Below are 19,774 nucleotides of genomic sequence, written 5' to 3' on the forward strand. Positions count from 1 at the left end.
TTTTGACAGCTTGGATAAGACATAATTTTGATACATAAAATATATTGGTATACTCTGTAGCTCTCTCGCTGCTTCAACTTCCAAAGTTTTGCGGCTTGCGAACCTTGCTTACGGCGTTGTCATCTATGTCTGTATTTTGAATAGGCCTACTTCGGCATCACTTCCAACGTGCAGGTTGCCGTCGTGGTTTCAAATTGTGTTGCACATGGCCGGCCAAATTTAAATAGGGCTTTTGTGCAGAAGCGACTTGCTTCACGCAAATTCCAATGCTTTCCATGGAACTTTATTTACTGGCAAGAAGGAAAAGAACAAATAGTACACAGACGAAACAAAGATCTCAGTTCAAAAGTAATATTCAATTACCGTATGGTTATGGAGTCAAAACGTTGGCTATGCTTTGCTCTTCTTCAGTCGACGGATTGGATGTTTACAAGTCGGATGGGATTTATGTAGCTGCGTGTAAAGAATGCAAGTTTCAGAATGATATAGAATAGAATCAGAATAGTATGAATGACCAAACATCGGACAGCAACGCAAGCAGCCTAGAGCAGAGGAAACAATTTACAGTATTTCATGAACTAGCACTTAGCGGTTCACAAAGGAAACAGGCTTTGATTGAACATTTAACTGGTCGATTATAAAGTCGTTGCACACCCAGGTCGATTTCTACCACAAAGGCTGACCGTTTCACTTACATTCTTACAACAAAAGACTCCAGGGCCCTGGAGTTGTCGGAAATGGATGTAACAAAACAAAGGAAAAAAGAGTTTGCTTGGTTGGCATGCATTTCGTCTTCATCCTGCAGTGGCGTGCCGAAATGTTTGTGTCACAATCGCAGTGGTTTTTAACTATTGGTCCATGCACTTTTGGGCTCCAGTTAACCTCAACATAAATGCTGAAACAATTAGTGCAGTTCAGTTTGCTAACAACAGAAATTACTTCTTCTACTTTTAAAGACCGCACAAAACGCAATACTACAGTAACCGCAGTGTACAGAAGCGTGTATGTATGTATGTTTAAGCGACAAAGTTGTACTTGGTTTTCGAATCTACTCTGCGTTACTTGTGTCTTCTGCGTTTTCTTGTCGCATTGACATAGGCCTGCAGAAAGTAGGACCACCGAGCACCCTTGGTTAAGAACAACTGCTGTATACAATTTCCTACCCAAAAGTCTGAATTCAGAAGTTTAGATCGAGCTGTTAGTTTAGCAGTATAAAGATTTACAAGGTAATTCTCAACAGGTTGTTGGCACAATTTGCAGCGAAAGGCGAACAACGAGACACAAATTTTCTGAAGGGCAGAACCAATTAATAAAACATGTTTTTTCAGGAAACATTTATTTAGCCCTAATAACAAACAGCAGAGTGTTGGAATACTGCGGTATCATGTCCAGGCAAGATGTGTTCCTTCTGCACAAGAAACGTTGGTTTATCGCAGTAGCCTTATCCCTGTATCAGGTTTTATCTCTTGCTAACATGTCCTATGGAGTTGTAAACGACGTTTACGTGGACTATTTCGATATTACATATTCACAAGTGGATCTGATGCTCACTGCAATATACGTGGGCCCCATGGTGTTGAGTCCGATGTTCGCTTGGCTATTCTTTACGCACAAAATACAGCTGCGGAAACTTATGCTGCTCGGAACCGGATGTTTAACGCTTGGTTTGCTGCTAGTCGCTTGTTCTTTTCTCAACTCAATGATTTACGGCTTGACTGTTTTTGGCCAAACCTTAAACGGAATTGCAAGACAGGTTTCAAAAGCGATGATACCCACCTTTGCTGTCCTGTGGTTTCCCGACAATGAAGTGGGGACTGTGCTGGGAATGAATATGTTCGGAAGTGATTTAAGTATCATTTTAAGCTCGACGGTGATGGGTTACGTAGTAAAACCAAACCTAACTCAACGCGCCAATTTGAATATCAACCACGTTAGTGGTGTTATGGTTGATGTGAATGTAACAGAAAATTTATCCTTGGAACGTAGTGTTCAATCACTTTTCTTGTACAACATTACTTGCGCTGCAACGGCGTTCGGAATTTTTGTTTTTGTCATAACGTTCGTCACGAACGTTCCACCTACACCTCCCACACAGGCACAAGCTCTGAAACGAATCGCTGATGTAGTAAGACCCAATCAAAACTGTTCTACACCAAGCTTCAAAAACTTCTTAAACAGTTCAAAACTGTTGTTTGCAGACAGGACACACGTGATGTTGGCATTATTGTGGAGCATGTACTTTCAAACCATGAGCATACAACTGGCATTTATGGGTGAAATTGTACGAAGTATGGATGTCGCCGATCCTTACACAAAGTCAAGCTGGGTTATCATTACTTATTATTTTGGATGCTTGTTCGGGGGTGTTGTGGGCGGTAAAACTATTGATAAATACAAGAAGTACGTAATAACTATAAAAGCGGCTAGTATAATGTCTTTGTTTCTAAGCACCCTGGTGGCTGTGGGTGTAGCAATTAAACAGGTGTGGTTTATATTGGCGTTCGACGCTCTACTTGGTATATCCGTTCGCGTTTGCTCTCTGACAATGATGGAAATAGTCACGCAACACACTTACCCAATGGACGAGGGTTTTGTCAGCCTTTGGATTGTGTTTGTTGATGTCTTCTTTGGAGTGGTCGTTACCGAGCTTGGTCGTCTTGTTTACAATTATCTTGGGGGCGTGGCTGTCATGAGTTTTCAAAGCCTGATTTATTTGCTTTGTGCAATCTTTGCTTGGACTGCAAAAATAAAGTTGCGAAGGTTGGAAGCGGAACAAAACGAAACATTAGCATTGCTGGCAAATCAAAACTAAGGAAAATACTTGGAGAAAAACTGTCTGTTTATGTTTTTGTAAAGTGTGGGTCAATATTCGAATTTTAAAACAGAAATAACAAATTGGTAAAGGTATAACCCAGTCGCTATCGGCTTTTTCATCGATACATATTCTTCATCTTTATCGTCCTATATACGGTCGCATCTTATTTTGTCAAGTGAAGCAATTTAAATACTCTGTTAATTGTGCAGTTGTAATAAAGCAGTGGATTGAAATGAAACAAGAAAAATAACCTTATTTTCGAATAGACTTTAAATGACGCGGTTGGTGTAGCTCCAGGATTATATGGAACTGACCTGACTGACGTCGCAGATAAGGCTCGCGCGGGTGCTGGTGACCTATTTCATAACACCTTTCAATGCCAAACTTAACAAAACACTCGCTGAGTCGGGTTTTACAACCGTTAGTCAAGGGGCTCAAATGCGTCCATGAAAAGATTTTGATACAGTATTTCATGAACTTGCACTTAGCGGTTCACAAAGGAAATAGGATTTGATTGCATATTTTACTGGGCGGTTATAAGGTCGTTGCACACCCATGCACACAAGATCTTTGCGTTAACTTAACTTAACTTAACTGGACGTTTTGATTTGTTTGCCGCACTTAGTGCTCGCAGAAGCTGATTATGATACGCAAACTTGCGACGGTATTCGTATTAAGATTGAGGACAGTTTAGTTCTTTTATTCCTATCGTTTTCGGTATGACCATAAAGTTGATTGTCTTATGACAACAGGTCGATTTCTACCACAAAGGCTGACGGTTTCACTTACATTTCTACAACCAAAGATTAAAATCAAGTATTTCCACTCCAGGGCCCTGGAGTTGTCGGAAATGGATGTAACAAAACAAAGGAAAAAAGAGTTTGCGTGGTTGGCATTCATTTCGTCTTCATATTGCAGTGGCGTGCAGAAATGTATGTATCACAATCGCAGTGGTTTTTAACTTTTTTTTGTTCAAGCCTCCTTTTTCTTTTGGTACATGCACTTTTGGGCTCTAGTTAACCTCAACATAAATGCTGAAACAATTAGTGTAGTTCAGTTTGATAACAACAAAAATTACTTCTTTTAGTTTTAAAGACCGCAAAAAAGCGATACTACAGTAACCAGTTTACAGAAGCGTGTATGTATGTATGTTTAAGCGAAATATTTGTACTTGGTTTTCGAGTCTACTCTGTTACTTGTGTCTTCTACGTTTTCTTGTTGAATTGACATAGGCCTGCAGAAAGTATGGCGACCAAGCACCCTTGGTTAAGAACAACTGCTGTATAACATTTCCTACCCAAAAGTCTGAATTCAGAAGTTTAGATCGAGTTGTTAGTTTAGCAGTAAAAAGATTTACAAGGTAATTCTCAACAGGTTGTTGACACAATTTGCAGCGAAAGGCGAACAACGAGACACAAATTTTCTGTGCGGTAAAACCAATTACTAAAACAAATTTTTTCAGGAAACATTTATTTAGCCCTAATAACAAACAGTAGAGTTTTGGAATACTGCGGTATCATGTCCAGGCAAAATGTATTTCTTCTGTACAAGAAACGCTGGTTTATCGCAGTCGCCCTGACGCTGTTCCAGGTTTTATCTCTTGCTAACATGTCCTATGGAGTTGTAAACGACGTTTACGTGAAGTACTTCCATATTACATACCCACAAGTGGATCTGATGCTCACTGCAACATACGTGGGCCCCATAGTGTTGAGCCCGATATTCGCTTGGCTTTTCTTTACGCACAAAATACAGCTGCGGAAACTTATGTTGCTCGGAACCGGATGTTTAACGCTTGGTTTGCTGCTAGTCGCTTGTTCGTTTCTCAACTCCATGATTTACAACTTGGCTGTTTTTGGCCAAACCTTAAACGGAATTGCAAGACTGGTTTCAAAAGCGATGATACCCACCTTTGCTGTCCTGTGGTTTCCCGACAATGAAGTGGGGACTGTGATGGGAATGAATATGTTCGGAAGTGATTTAAGCGTCATTTTAAGCTCGACGGTGATGGGTTACGTAGTAAAACCAAACCTAACTCAACGCGCCAATTTGAATATCAACCACGTTAGTGGTGTTATGGTTGATGAAAATGTAACAGAAAATTTATCCTTGGAACGTAGTGTTCAATCACTTTTCTTGTACAACATTACTTGTGCTGTAACGGCATTTGGAATTTTTGTTTTTGTCGTAACGTTCGTCACGAACGTTCCACCTACACCTCCCACACAGGCACAAGCTCTGAAACGAATCGCTGATGTAGTAAGACCCAATCAAAACTGTTCTACACCAAGCTTCAAAAACTTCTTAAACAGTTCAAAACTGTTGTTTGCAGATGGCATTATTGTGGAGCATGTACTTTCAAACCATGAGCATACAACTGGCATTTATGGGTGAAATTGTACGAAGTATGGATGTCGCCGATCCTTACACAAAGTCAAGCTGGGTTATCATTACTTATTATTTTGGATGCTTGTTCGGGGGTGTTGTGGGCGGTAAAACTATTGATAAATACAAGAAGTACGTAATAACTATAAAAGCGGCTAGTATAATGTCTTTGTTTCTAAGCACCCTGGTGGCTGTGGGTGTAGCAATTAAACAGGTGTGGTTTATATTGGCGTTCGACGCTCTACTTGGTATATCCGTTCGCGTTTGCTCTCTGACAATGATGGAAATAGTCACGCAACACACTTACCCAATGGACGAGGGTTTTGTCAGCCTTTGGATTGTGTTTGTTGATGTCTTCTTTGGAGTGGTCGTTACCGAGCTTGGTCGTCTTGTTTACAATTATCTTGGGGGCGTGGCTGTCATGAGTTTTCAAAGCCTGATTTATTTGCTTTGTGCAATCTTTGCTTGGACTGCAAAAATAAAGTTGCGAAGGTTGGAAGCGGAACAAAACGAAACATTAGCATTGCTGGCATATCAAAACTAAGGAAAATACTTGGAGAAAAACTGTCTGTTTCTGTTTTTGTAAAGTGTGGGTCAATATTCGAATTTTAAAACAGAAATAACAAATTGGTAAAGGTATAACCCAGTCGCTATCGGCTTTTTCATCGATACATATTCTTCATCTTTATCGTTCTATATATGGTCGCATCTTATTTTGTCAAGTGAAGCAATTTAAATACTCTGTTAATTGTGCAGTTGTAATAAAGCAGTGGATTGAAATGAAACAAGAAAAATAACCTTATTTTCGAATAGACTTTAAATGACGCGGTTGGTGTAGCTCCAGGATTATATGGAACTGACCTGACTGACGTCGCAGATAAGGCTCGCGCGGGTGCTGGTGACCTATTTCATAACACCTTTCAATGCCAAACTTAACAAAACACTCGCTGAGTCGGGTTTTACAACCGTTAGTCCAGGGGCTCAAATGCGTCCATGAAAAGATTTTGATACAGTATTTCATGAACTTGCACTTAGCGGTTCACAAAGGAAATAGGATTTGATTGAATATTTAAATGGGCGGTTATAAGGTCGTTGCACACCCATGCACACAAGATCTTTGCGTTAACTTAACTTAACTGGACGTTTTGATTTGTTTGCCGCACTTAGTGCTCGCAGAAGCTGATTATCATACGCAAACTTGCGATGGTATTCGTATTAAGATTGAGGACAGTTTAGTTCTTTTATTCCTATCGTTTTCGGTATGACCATAAAGTTGATTGTCTTATGACAACAGGTCGATTTCTACCACAAAGGCTGACGGTTTCACTTACATTTCTACAACCAAAGATTAAAATCAAATATTTCCACTCCAGGGCCCTGGAGTTGTCGGAAATGGATGTAACAAAACAAAGGAAAAAAGAGTTTGCGTGGTTGGCATGCATTTCGTCTTCATCTTGCAGTGGCGTGCAGAAATGTTTGTATCACAATCGCAGTGGTTTTTAACTTTTTTTTGTTCAAGCCTCCTTTTTCTATTGGTACATGCACTTTTGGGCTCTAGTTAACCTCAATATAAATGCTGAAACAATTAGTGTAGTTCAGTTTGATAACAACAAAAATTACTTCTTTTAGTTTTAATAATCGCAAAAAGCGATACTACGGTAACCAGTTTACAGAAGCGTGTATGTATGTATGTTTAAGCGACATATTTGTACTTGGTTTTCGAGTCTACTCTGTTACTTGTGTCTTCTACGTTTTCTTGTTGAATTGACATAGACCTGCAGAAAGTATGACCACCGAGCACCCTTGGTTAAGAACAACTGCTGTATAACATTTCCTTCCAAAAAGTTTGAATTCAGAAGTTTAGATCGAGCTATTAGTTTAGCAGTATAAAGATTTACAAGGTAATTCCCAACAGGTTGTTGACACAATTTGCAGCGAAAGGCGAACAACGAGACACAAATTTTCTGTGCGGTAAAACCAATTACTAAAACAAATTTTTTCAGGAAACATTTATTTAGCCCTAATAACAAACAGTAGAGTTTTGGAATACTGCGGTATCATGTCCAGGCAAAATGTATTTCTTCTGTACAAGAAACGTTGGTTTATCGCAGTCGCCCTGACGCTGTTCCAGGTTTTATCTCTTGCTAACATGTCCTATGGAGTTGTAAACGACGTTTACGTGGAGTACTTCCATATTACATACTCACAAGTGGATCTGATGCTCACTGCAACATACGTGGGCCCCATAGTGTTGAGCCCGATATTCGCTTGGCTTTTCTTTACGCACAAAATACAGCTGCGGAAACTTATGCTGCTCGGAAATGGATGTTTAACGCTTGGTTTGCTGCTAGTAGCTTGTTCGTTTCTCAACTCCATGATTTACGGCTTGACTGTATTTGGGCAAACCTTAAACGGAATTGCAAGACTGGTTTCAAAAGCGATGATACCCACCTTTGCTGTCCTGTGGTTTCCCGACAATGAAGTGGGAACTGTGATGGGAATGAATATGTTCGGAAGTGATTTAAGTAATATTTTAAGCGCGGTGGTGATGGGTTACGTAGTAAAACCAAACCTAACTCAACGCGCCAACTTGAAAATCAACGACGTTAGTGTTGTCATGATTGATGAAAATGTAACAGAAAATTTGTCCTTGGAACGTAGTGTTCATTCACTTTTCTTGTACAACATTACTTGCGCTGCAACGGCGTTTGGAATTTTTGTTTTTGTCATAACGTTGGTCACGAACGTTCCACCTACACCTCCCACACAGGCACAAGCTATGAAACGAATCGCTGATGTAGTAAGAACCAATCAAAACTGTTGTACACCAAGCTTTAAAAACTTCTTAAACAGTTCAAAACTGTTGTTTGCAGACAGGACACACGTGATGTTGGCATTATTGTGGAGCATGTACTTACAAACCATAAGCATCCAACTGGCATTTATGGGTGAAATTGTACGAAGTATGAATGTCGCCGATCCTTACACAAAGTCAAGCTGGGTTAATATTACTTATTTTATTGGATGCTTGTTCGGGAGTGTTGTGGGCGGAAAAACTATCGATAAATACAAGAAGTACGCAGTAATTATAAAAGCGGCCAGTATATTTTCTTTGCTTTTCAGCACCCTGGTGGCTGTGGGTGTAGCAATTGAACAGGTGTGGTTTATATTGGTGTTCGACGCTCTACTTGGTATATCCGTTCGTGGTTGCTTTCTTACAATGATGGAAATAGTAACGCAACACACTTACCCAATGGACGAGGGTTTTGTCAGCTTTTGGATTGTGTTTGTTGATGTCTTCTTTGGTGTGGTCGTTACCGAGCTTGGTCGTCTTGTTTACAATTATCTTGGGGGCGTGGCTGTCATGAGTTTTCAAAGCCTGATTTATTTGCTTTGTGCGATCTTTGCTTGGACTGCAAAGATAAAGTTGCGAAGGTTGGAAGCGGAACAAAACGAAACATTAGCATTGTTGGAAGATCAAGGCTAAGAAAACTATACTTGGAGAAAAACTGTCTGCGAAAATTGCATGAGTATTATTTGCGTTAACAATTGCCTGATTTTTTTGTGAAGTGTGGGTCAATATACGAATTTTAAAACAAAAATAACAAATTGGTAAAGGTATGACCCATTAACTGTCGGCTTTTAATCGACACATATTCTTCATCTTTATCGGTCGCATCTTATTTTGTCAAGTGAAGCAATTTAAATACTCTGTGCATTGTGCAGTTGTAATAAAGCATTTGATTGAAATGAAACTAGAAAAATAACCTTATTTTCGAATAGACTTTAAATGACGCGGTTGGTGTAGCCCCAGGATTATATGGAGCTGACCTGACTGACGTCGCAGATAAGGCTCGCGCGGGTGCTGGTGACCTATTTCATATCACCTTTCAATGCCAAACTTAACAAAACACTCGCTGAGTCGGGTTTTACAACCGTTAGTCGTCTATGAAAGGATTTTGATAAATCACAAGAAACCTAAATGTTACAACTTTCATATTACACATACACAAGTGGACCTGACGTTTACTGCAACATTTGTGGGCCCCACATTGTTTTTGGATTGTAGTGTTCAATCACTTTTTTGTGATGCATTACTACAGCGCTGAAGCGATACGCGGATGGAACAAGAGCCACCGCAAGCTTTAAAAGAAGTTCAAAACTTTTCTTTGCAGACGGGACACACGTAATGTTGATATTATTATGAAGCAGGTATTTACAAATTATCAACATCCAACTGGAATTTATGGCCGAAATTGTACGAGGTATGAATGTCGCCGATTCTTGCACAAAGTCAAGCTGGGTTATCGTTATACGACAGAAGCGCAAACTACGTTGTAAAAAAAGTGTTTTCAAGCCTTTCTCCACGAGTCCCGGGACGCATTTGCCGGAAAAGATAAAGGGAATGCATTACGGGAGCTAGAGGTGCTTTGGATTTACAACAAACCGTATTACTGCGGTGGTTAGAATTCCACCATTGGAACTTTCAAGCATGTTTATTCCCAACACGCTACTGACTTCGCTGACAGGAAACCGCATGACCGCGAATGCCACAGACTTGGCTTTAGCTTCTACTATTCCGTTTATTTCGTTTCCATCAACGCGTAAGACAAAAGCATGTAGAGATAACCAGCGAAGTTAAATCTGTCGACCGAAGAAGAACCAAGCTAGAAACGGTATCGCCGACATTGTTCTTATGTAAGTTCCTGTAGTCATCAGGTCCACTTGAGCGTAAGTGATGCAAAACTATTCAACATTGACATCAACGCCGTAAGCAACATTCGCAGGAGACAAAACTTGAAACAAAGACGCAACAAGGGAAATAAACCATCGCAATATATACAGCACAAGCACAAGTTCAACCAAGGTTTTAACAAACGCAATTGTTGTTGATTGAAAGTAAAACTTGACTTTGCAAAAATTAGAAAATTTTTTAAAATTCTTTCATATGCCAAATCACCCGGCTCCCATCGCTTACAGTTATCCGGCTTATAAGTTAAACGACTGTTTTAAAGCGCTGACAGATATAAATTTTGGTCTGTTACTATAGCACGAAAGTTATGCCAGTGGAAGAGCATAATCTGTCAGCGCTTTATAAACGTCTTTTCGAATTAGTCGGTTTTTTAACCGCTGTGTACAATGGTTCGGGGGAACGACTAATGTTGTTTTCGACATTGTCTTGGCGATTATTTTTCACCGCAAGGTGTCGGTGTTGTGGATTATTGATAGTGAGCTGGGGTGCTGCATCACGCTGAAGTACATTGTAGATTCCTGCTTCTTCCTCGTCACGCTTCAAATTATCATAAACTTCCACGCGGGACGAATCGGTTGCAACGTCATAGGCATTGTTGTCTGGATGTCGTATGACGTCATAATTGCCTTCGCTCTGATTCGAGTTTGCATGGGGTATTGTATAGGTTTCGGTGTGGGTATCTACAGGCTCATGAACGCCGACGCCACCTTAGCATGTAGAAAGATACAACATAGACTCAAATTTATCCGCTTGTTTATATGAAAAGTTCAAAAACATCCATAAATGCTTCGAAAAAATGCAAAGTTTATCATCTGCAGTAGCTTTGTTGTCCGCTGTTTGTTTATCATTTTAAAATCTGCTGCTTGTTGAAACGTAATTAATAGGCAAATTATAATAATAAACAAACAATAAACAAATACAACCAATAAAGCTACCGCAGATGATAAAGAATATAAATTATTTTGCTCAAACACTTTTACCCATAATGGTATCGCGTTCCGCCACCATAATGTCCATTGAAACATCAGCTCTAAAACAAAACAAAAAACAAATTCAAGATCGACAGTTTTATTTCTGACAGAGATTATGGCATAAAAATTGTATGAATTTAAGCGAAGGATTGACACTAGACTATAGGCTTCCAGTGAACAAACATTGAGAAACTTTTTTACATATTTTTGCCACACAATGTGCTCTTTGCATTCGCAAAAAGGAGACCAAAAGTTCTGCACAGTATTGTGAATGTTTAAATATACTATAAAAAGTGCAGTTAACTTTAAGAACCGACAACAATCGGGAAAAACGTTGTATCAGTTAAACAAGGCAAATTTACCTGGTTTTTTTTCGCTGTCGTAACTTTACATATAAACCGATGAGGCAAACAATTGCTGCCATGGCGATGACACCAACAATCGAACCGATTATAATCGGTTTGCCGTGATTTTTCTCTGTTGAATTTGTAACTGAAGCACAGAATAGTGATTTTAAATTTAATTAAGGTACCCACTTTTGGGGGTTTCCTTCGTTATTGAATGCATTTTTGTGTCAATAGTTTGAACTAGGACAATGTGACAGTAGTGCGTTGGAGCTTACGAAGCAAAGTGGTAGAAATACCGAAATTATAGGCAAAAAAATACGTCAACTTATTGTTCGCTATATTAATGGAAGCCCTCTCTATTTTTTATTGCACACTCGTTTCTTTCCTATTTTTTATATGGTTTTGGTGGAATTCAGAGTTTGTGCAGTCACAGACTCGTCCTGGACATTTATTCAAATGCTGCTTTTTCTGGTTTTACTAATATTGTTTATCAGTAAATTCGTCTTAAATACCTGCTGGTTGGGAAGATCCAATTGTTGCTGTAGGTTTTGCAGTGGTGGATGGTAGAACTGAAATCGTCGTAATTGCATCCATTGTTTGAAATGTTTGGTTAGAAATGAAAAAACATAGGTTTGTAGCGCTCACTTTACCGCATTTTAGCGAAGCGGATTAATTGCCTTTTTCGCCGCGTTTCTCTTTTGCCGCTGTTGCGTAGACTCGTTGAGTCATTCTTAACTTTGCAACGGAATAAAGCTGTGTAACGCTTTAGGTGTGTTCAAATACACTTACTAGTGACATGATGCCAAGAACGTCACGAGCAATGAATACTAATTTTTTTGAGCCTTGCGAAACAGAAATGGGACCATTTTGATTAATGTTAACTTTTGCACGAGTAAAATAAACCCAAGCTTTATATTTTATCTAAACAAATCACACAGCTTTCATATTCGATGTAATTGTTGGTCAAAGAATTTGCACTCTTACTCTTACCACGATTTCTTTCACAAATATATCTTGAAATTTTTGTGCATTTGGTGTCCCGCCATTCATACGATGGGTCGGTACTTGTGGTTTGCCCCATTCCAACGCAATCTTCATAAGGACGATGGTTAGGTTGGTAACGTCGCCACTTCCCGTACGTAACATTACTTCCATCCGTCCACTGGAAGTATTTCGTGCCTGGAACTCTTGTTGCTCCAATGTAGAAAGAGTGCGGGGACTCTTTACACAAAATGCGGGAAATTGACAACAGTTTTGACAAAAATCCAAAGTCTAATGTGCGCATTGCACTGTACTTTTTAAAGGTATTGTTGAAATTGTAGTAGTAACGCCTGGCATACTCATGCGCTCACTTGTAAAAACCCACTTAGCAAAAGAAACTTATAAATGATCGTCTACTAAAGGATGTGTATTGTAAAAAGTTTACAAGCGCCACAACATTATTGGATCGAAACCTCACACTTCGGTGACGTCATTTATATTATAGAGCACACATTGTCGAGAGTGGCTATTCCAGCTTGGCGACTTTGTTTGGCTGCGATGCCAGTGAACAAATTGTTAATAACGACGCAACTTTTGCATGGAAAGCAAATATCTTCTTAAACATATACCACTGTTAAAACAAAAATTACAATTCACCTTCAATTTTTTGTACTTCTTGCTTTAAAAATTGGAATATATCTTCTGTTTTAACGTTGGCCACATGTGCACCTTGTTCATTGCAGGCTCGTTGTGCTTCTTCGTACGAATTAACTTTGCTTCCGATTAAAAATTTGCTTTCATTAAAAGTGAGCCACGATTGGGATACGACGACGTGGGGGAAGATTATGCACAAAACCGCAGTCAAATGTTTCATATTTCTGTTCAAATGTAACGCTAAGGTTCAAAAATAACACTTTTATTAAGTCAGTTGTAACGATTGTCCAATAAAATGCAGCCTTTTTAACTCTCATTAAGAAACAATGGCCACCTCTTTCACTAATTGACAACAGTAAATAATAAGACTTACCAAACCTCGAAACAACCTGAATTCCAAATTCATGCTGAAAGTGCAATTGCATGAAACATTACTACAAGCTAGAAGGCTGATTTCAAATACGGGAAGTCAGTTACCTCCGATATGAAACACGGAAGAAGTTGAGCGAAACTGGAATATCAATGGAACTATCTATAATGTAGTCACATGCGTCATGGTAAACCTAACATAACCATGCATCATCACTAATGATAATAAACAATTATATTGTTTACGGGCGGTTTACTGTGAATCAATGTTCAATATGTCTCACTAACTTGCACAGTCTGTCACGCTTCGTTAGTCGCATTGTGTGTGCTGGACAAAGTTTCGTTCCGTTACTATCGCACGAACATTGTGCCAGTGGAAGAGTAAAATCTACCAGCGCGTTATAAACGTCGTTAATTCATGCCGCACGAATGTAAGCAAAAACAAATCTAACGTTTTTTATAAACTAATCTAACATCAAGATTCAAGATTCGTTTATTTTTCGTCATCATATATTGCACAATTTTTCAAACATTATATGTGAGACGAAAGGTACAGCTAAGAACCAAGATCACATATATCACGGCGTTCTAAAAAAAAAATATAAGTTCTAAAATATTTCATAGTCAACCTATTAAATTGGGATACGTTGTTTTTGCACGTTCATCATTGTAAATCAACTAAAACAAGCAAAAAGTATCAATTCTTTTTCTCTCACAATAATCACACCAGTAAGTTCTTCTGTTATAAATGCATTTTATTTACGAAACAACTTGTACAAAATGAAAATGTTGTTGGAGTTGGAGTTGTTATAAATAAAATTAAAGTCATTAGGATCTAAAACAACACCACTAAAAATGTAGTTAGATGCGGTACGTTATCAAAGAAATCGCACAGTTGGAATATCTCAGCCCAAAATGCCCCAGCACAACTTTTTCTTGTTTAAATCAACTGTATCGAGGATATCCAATGTAAAAAAGCAGGTTTGTTAACTGTCGAGTATATAGGCCTTACGTCAAACTGGGAGCAAATAAAAGAAGTCAAACAAAGTTATCAAACAGATGCTTTTATAACAACTACACGGAGTAAGAACTTATCCATTTGACCAAGAAAAATGACTCCATATATAGGACGAAACATTTTAAGAATAGTTAGTGATCGATCAGAAAAGCAAGGTATTTATGTCGTAATATCTTCATCAATCGGTTGCTTTCGTCTTAGACAGTATAATTTACAAAAAGAAAATAAAGTTATTGTTGACACAAACAATATTTATCATCCAGTATTTTCCTTAGCTTTGATCTTCCAGCAATGCTAATGTTTCGTTTTGTTCCGCTTCCAACCTTCGCAACTTTATTTTTGCAGTCCAAGCAAAGATTGCACAAAGCAAATAAATCAGGCTTTGAAAACTCATGACAGCCACGCCCCCAAGATAATTGTAAACAAGACGACCAAGCTCGGTAACGACCACACCAAAGATGACATCAACAAACAAAACCCAAAAGCTGACAAAACCCTCGTCCATTGGGTAAGTGTGTTGCATGACTATTTCCATCGTTGTAAGAAAGCAAACACGAACGGATATACCAAGTAGAGCGTCGAACGCCAATATAAACCACACCTGTTCAATTGCTACACCCACAGCCACCACAGGGTGCTTAGAAACAAAGACATTATACTGGCCGCTTTTATAATTATTACGTACTTCTTGTATTTATCAATAGTTTTACCGCCCACAACACCTCCAACCAAGCATCCAAAATAATAAGTAATGATAACCCAGCTTGACTTTGTGTAAGGATCGGCGACATTCATACTTCGTTCAATTTCACCCATAAATGCCAGTTGTATGTTGATAGTTTGCAAGCACATGCTCCACAATAATGCCAACATCACGTGTGTCCTGTCTGCAAACAACAGTTTTGAACTGTTTAAGAAGTTTTTGAAGCTTGGTGTTGAACAGTTTTGATTGGTTCTTACTACATCAGCGATTCGTTTCAGAGCTTGTGCCTGTGTGGGAGGTGTAGGTGGAACGTTCGTGACGAACGTTATGACAAAAACGAAAATTCCAAATGCCGTTGCAGCGCAAGTAATGTTGTACAAGAAAAGTGATTAGACACTACGTTCCAAGGACAAATTTTCTGTTACATTTTCATCAATCATAACAACACTAACGTCGTTGATATTCAAGTTGGCGTGTTGAGTTAGGTTTGGTTTTACCACGTATCCCATCACCACCGCGCTTAGAATATCACTTAAATCACTTCCGAACATATTCATTCCCATCACAGTTCCCACTTCATTGTCGGGAAACCACAGGACAGCAAAGGTGGGTATCATCGCTTTTGAAACCAGTCTTGCAATTCCGTTTAAGGTTTGGCCAAAAACAGCCAAGCCGTAAATCATGGAGTTGAGAAACGAACAAGCGACTAGCAGCAAACCAAGCGTTAAACATCCGTTTCCGAGCAGAATAAGTTTCCGCAGCTGTATTTTGTGCGTAAAGAAAAGCCAAGCGAATATCGGGCTCAACACTATGGGGCCCACGTATGTTGCAGTGAGCATCAGGTCCACTTGTGAGTATGTAATATGGAAGTACTCCACGTAAACGTCGTTTACAACTCCATAGGACATGTTAGCAAGAGATAAAACCTGGTACAGCGTCAGGGCGACTGCGATAAACCAACGTTTCTTGTACAGAAGAAACGCATCTTGCCTGGACATGATACCGCAGTATTCCAAAACTCTGCTGTTTGTTATTAGGGGTTAATAAATGTCTCCTGAAAAATATGTTTTTGTAATTGTTTGAACCCAACGAAACGTTTTGTTATAAGCCTTTCTCTGTAAAACGTGTCAGCAGACCTGTTAAGATTCACCTATAGTTGAACTTCTTGTTGGTAAACCTACTAACAACTCGATGTAAACTTCTAATTCCTGACTTTTAGGCTTTTTCGATGTGAGTGTAATTCAACAAAGCGGATAGGTGTTGTAAACACTGCTGTATGACACTGCAAAGAGACGAGGAAAGCGCATATGTTGTCAAAAATGACACATATCTTGTATCTGATCTGCACGACACGTGCTTTTGAGGGATGTTTTTTTCCGACAAGTTAAGGGAAATTGTGTGTAATGCATTTCCGTTAAACATTTCTGCTGCGGTTTGCTGCTTATGCAAAAATAATGCGCTGTCACGTGTACGCTGTACCGTGTAATTGACTTTTTCTTTAAAAACGACAGTTTAGAGAGTTTGAATTGCAAAGAAATCGTTGACAACAATGTAAACGAGATGCAAAAACACAGATTTGTTAGTTTTGAATTACATTCTACAAAATGATCAATAACTTAATCAAAGGTAGTTCGCTCAATACAGTACGTAACAAACGTTTTAATGAAATATTGGTATTTTCAATCGAAACACTTTCTCTCAATTTAAAAAAAAAAGTCGGTCGTAAAATGACCTTACGATTATACTTTTTGTGGGGTCAAAATTTCCTGTTTATTTCGTGCATGTTTCTCTTGCTTTTGTTACTTTATTTCGGCAGCGCGTAAATTGGGACAGTGAGGATTTCAACGGCTCCCCCCTGACAACCTAGAACCTCAAATATGATCTTTACCCCACACTGTATGCCTCCCTAACTCGGAAAAGACCTGAGGCCTGCAATAACGACCCACCAATAAAGCCAAAATACCTCACACTGGTTTCACTAAATACGCTAAATCTACAATATCTGAAATATAAGAACAAAAGTGCTTACTTCGGTACAACGCCTTAAAATGCACCAAACATCGCAACATACAGCACGACGTCCACAACAAGACTACATGCGGTTACCCAACCTTGGGGACAGACACGTTGCACATGCCCAACACCACACCCGTAGCAACAGCAACTGGAGTTTAAATGTTATTCGGATTTGCGCAACGACAGATTCTCCCGTTTTAGTTGATTAATTTTGACCTGCATCGTTGCGATTGAGGTGTTCAGTCCTTTGGCTCGTTCCGTCCATAATATTTCAATGTGTTCCAGCTTGTCCAGCACCGTTTCCATCCAAGCATTTTTAGACTGCACTGCGGTGACTTCTATAGGGGCTGAAAATGGGCGATTTGCAACGAAACTGCGATTAAACTCAATTATAGAGAGAATGCTGTATTTCGTTCTTTAGTGGAGCCACTGAAACAATTATGTTAAAACTCATTTTGAAAAAACGTAGAAAACACAATAGCTGAATCTTGCAAGCGAAAATGTGATGACAGGAAATTCCAGGAGAAATTCGTATTGTAAATGTACCACTCTCCACACAGCCTATGAAGATTTATCGATTCCCATGCTGTCTTATTTCTCATATTTTTTATTCATTCTTGTTAAATAGGCCAGAAAAATGATCTGCTTAATTGAGCTAGGAAATTTCGTTTCTTTAAAAATTCAAAAAAACACAAAATTCCGAGCAACCTACTTTTACAGAATTGATGTAAATTGTAAGAATGTATGCAAATTGTGGTATACTTTTAGAGGCAACGCAATCCACAATCCACGTTGGAATAATATTGCTGTTATTTGAGAACTTCCACCTGATAGAGACATAGATTGTCGATTACATCTACACTGGAAAAATTTATATTGATGAGAAAAACATGACCGACATGACTACCCACAAATTGGAGGTTATTCATCGACTTCTGTGAGGTGTGCAAAAAGAAACACCACCGTCTATCTGACTCCATAAACCGCCAAGCAACATTAAAACGTAATAACTTTGCAAACTTTTAATTGAAGTGAAAACGACAAACAAAATAACGAGATTTATTTTTACAAAACGCACAACCTTCAGTGCAACGACCCAATATTTTCCTTCGTTATTCGTATCCCTTAAAATACTTATGGCTTAGGGCCAGCCATTTTGAGCCTTCCTGCTTGGTGAAAAATAAGAAAGTTGTTGGCGTTGAAAGAACGCGGTGGCGACATGTTAGGATTGACTGGTTTAAGCCTTATCTCTGCGCGACATTTTCTGCAAAACCACAGTTTGCTCGGCATTTAAAGTCGACACGTTTCCACATCATCCAGCTTCTCGCTGCCGTACATAACGTTGGTTAATTATTAACGGTTTTAACGTGAGCACATTTTAACTGCAGGTTATAACACTTTATGTTTCTGTCGCAGTGATAAGGTTAACTAGCATAAAGCTATAAGTTGGTTTCATACAATAGCAAAAACGAAGTTGAAGCCTGAAAGTCATACTAGCCGGATATTCGAAAACTGGAACAAAAACAATGTGCAAGGCATTTCAACTGCTCGTTTACAAAACATACGACTTGATGGAGCACAAATATTATCACTACAAGGATTGGGTGAAGATTATAACAAAAGGTTCAAGTGTAAGGATTTACAACGTATGTATGAGGGAGTTGACGCCGTCACTGATGTACCTTGTTTTGTGTATTGGGAAGAAATTCTTGAAGCATTTCCAGATGCAAAGGTTTGCTGTAGTGTAATAACCATTCCAGCAATAAAATATAAAAATCAACTTGATTGCAGATAATTCTTACTCTTCGGGATGAAAATGAGTGGTATAGAAGCCTGGTTAGACAATTTGATGAATATCATTCAAATTACATGATGTGGCTTTTCAGCATCTGTTGTCCTGCTTGGTGGATTCGACGAAGTTACGATTACCACACATGTAGGTTTTATCTGTAAATAAATTCCAACTTTTATCGACTATTTCCAGTCAAAGCATACGGCGAGCTGGCCCGCTTTCCCAGCAACAAGGTTACTCTGTTCAGTGAAAGAATGCTCAAACAAAGATATAGAAAACACAATATTTACGTGATAGAAGTAAACACAAACCCAAAATCCTACATGCACTACAGTTACGTTAAAAAAGTATTTACTGATAAACTCATGAAATTATTTGATTGCTATATGATTATCACAGAAAGCACCAAAAGACAAACTGCTTGTGCACGAGGTTTCACAAGGTTGGACACCATTGTGTGAGTTTCTCGGAGAAGTAATTCCAAATCAACCATTTCCTCACAAGAACAAAGGTGGAAGCCTATTTGATGAAATGAGCCAAGAAAACGACGCCATGAAAATTCTTGTTCAGCAGGGCATGGTTTCTCTCGGAATTGTTGTTACTTTATTGAGTTATGCTGGGTACAAAGTGTTTCGCTCAGTTGAGTTTCATCGCGCGTTCGTGGGAGCCTTTCACCACGTTAAAAATGTGAGCACTTGGTTTCGATTTTATTTAAATGTTTAATTAATGAACATTCACTCCCAGTTCTGGCCCAGACATACAGTTGCAGACAATATTTTAGCAGACATACAGTTGATTCAATTGAAAATGTTCAGTTCGCGGACAACTATGTTAACCATGAAATTCATTAATTTTTTGAACAGTCCACAAAATAATCAAAAAAGTCGTGGGCCGCTAAGCACATTGTTATAGAAGACACAGATATATTGGATGTTGCAGTGGGTTTTAAGGATTCCAAGACTTGCGCCAT

The 19,774-nt window shown here is 38.9% G+C and overlaps 5 protein-coding genes across 5 annotated transcripts; 4 read left to right on the forward strand and 1 right to left on the reverse strand.

The window, feature by feature from the left end:
* Positions 1-1,384: 1,384 nt before the first annotated feature.
* LOC145900282 (choline/ethanolamine transporter FLVCR2-like) lies at positions 1,385-2,812 on the forward strand. Its single transcript, XM_082988851.1, has one exon. The coding sequence runs from the start codon at positions 1,385-1,387 to the stop codon at positions 2,810-2,812; it is 1,428 nt and encodes a 475-aa protein (XP_082844977.1).
* Positions 2,813-4,333: 1,521 nt separating this feature from the next.
* On the forward strand, positions 4,334-5,744 carry LOC145900442 (choline/ethanolamine transporter flvcr2a-like). Its single transcript, XM_082988861.1, has 3 exons — positions 4,334-5,074; positions 5,148-5,332; positions 5,381-5,744. The coding sequence occupies exons 1-3, from the start codon at positions 4,334-4,336 to the stop codon at positions 5,742-5,744; spliced, it is 1,290 nt and encodes a 429-aa protein (XP_082844987.1).
* A 1,515-nt stretch (positions 5,745-7,259) lies between these two features.
* LOC145900602 (choline/ethanolamine transporter FLVCR2-like) lies at positions 7,260-8,687 on the forward strand. Its single transcript, XM_082988872.1, has one exon. The coding sequence runs from the start codon at positions 7,260-7,262 to the stop codon at positions 8,685-8,687; it is 1,428 nt and encodes a 475-aa protein (XP_082844998.1).
* A 1,201-nt stretch (positions 8,688-9,888) lies between these two features.
* On the reverse strand, positions 9,889-15,994 carry LOC145900759 (uncharacterized). Its single transcript, XM_082988884.1, has 9 exons — positions 15,397-15,994; positions 15,091-15,180; positions 13,384-13,438; positions 12,910-13,130; positions 12,262-12,492; positions 11,784-11,840; positions 11,287-11,416; positions 10,934-10,983; positions 9,889-10,660 (listed from the first exon to the last, which is right to left on the reverse strand). The coding sequence occupies exons 1-9, from the start codon at positions 15,992-15,994 to the stop codon at positions 10,293-10,295; spliced, it is 1,800 nt and encodes a 599-aa protein (XP_082845010.1). The 3' UTR covers positions 9,889-10,292.
* Positions 15,995-18,538: 2,544 nt separating this feature from the next.
* LOC145900919 (uncharacterized) lies at positions 18,539-19,679 on the forward strand. Its single transcript, XM_082988897.1, has 6 exons — positions 18,539-18,547; positions 18,643-18,744; positions 18,804-18,948; positions 18,997-19,151; positions 19,204-19,491; positions 19,668-19,679. Exons 1-6 carry the CDS (start codon positions 18,539-18,541, stop codon positions 19,677-19,679), a joined length of 711 nt encoding a protein of 236 aa, XP_082845023.1.
* Positions 19,680-19,774: the final 95 nt, after the last annotated feature.

Source organism: Ascidia mentula, chromosome 1 (assembly GCF_947561715.1).
Source record: "Ascidia mentula chromosome 1, kaAscMent1.1, whole genome shotgun sequence".
Taxonomy (NCBI): Eukaryota; Metazoa; Chordata; class Ascidiacea; order Phlebobranchia; family Ascidiidae; genus Ascidia; species Ascidia mentula.

Bases quoted from the DNA above. Each gene is read 5' to 3' on its own strand.
- LOC145900759 (XM_082988884.1), bottom strand. From the start codon at position 15,994: ATGTCCAGGCAAGATGCGTTTCTTCTGTACAAGAAACGTTGGTTTATC. The intron at 10,984-11,286 runs GTAAATTTGCCT...GTTTTGTTTTAG, and splicing joins CGACAGCGAAAAAAAACCAG to AGCTGATGTTTCAATGGACA. The intron at 10,661-10,933 runs GTAAAAGTGTTT...CTACATGCTAAG, and splicing joins GGAACGCGATACCATTATGG to GTGGCGTCGGCGTTCATGAG.
- LOC145900602 (XM_082988872.1), top strand. From the start codon at position 7,260: ATGTCCAGGCAAAATGTATTTCTTCTGTACAAGAAACGTTGGTTTATC.
- LOC145900282 (XM_082988851.1), top strand. From the start codon at position 1,385: ATGTCCAGGCAAGATGTGTTCCTTCTGCACAAGAAACGTTGGTTTATC.
- LOC145900919 (XM_082988897.1), top strand. The intron at 18,949-18,996 runs GTAGGTTTTATC...GACTATTTCCAG, and splicing joins AAGTTACGATTACCACACAT to TCAAAGCATACGGCGAGCTG. The intron at 19,152-19,203 runs GTATTTACTGAT...TGATTATCACAG, and splicing joins ACTACAGTTACGTTAAAAAA to AAAGCACCAAAAGACAAACT.
- LOC145900442 (XM_082988861.1), top strand. From the start codon at position 4,334: ATGTCCAGGCAAAATGTATTTCTTCTGTACAAGAAACGCTGGTTTATC. The intron at 5,075-5,147 runs GTAAGACCCAAT...TGTTGTTTGCAG, and splicing joins TGAAACGAATCGCTGATGTA to ATGGCATTATTGTGGAGCAT. The intron at 5,333-5,380 runs GTACGTAATAAC...TTTGTTTCTAAG, and splicing joins ACTATTGATAAATACAAGAA to CACCCTGGTGGCTGTGGGTG.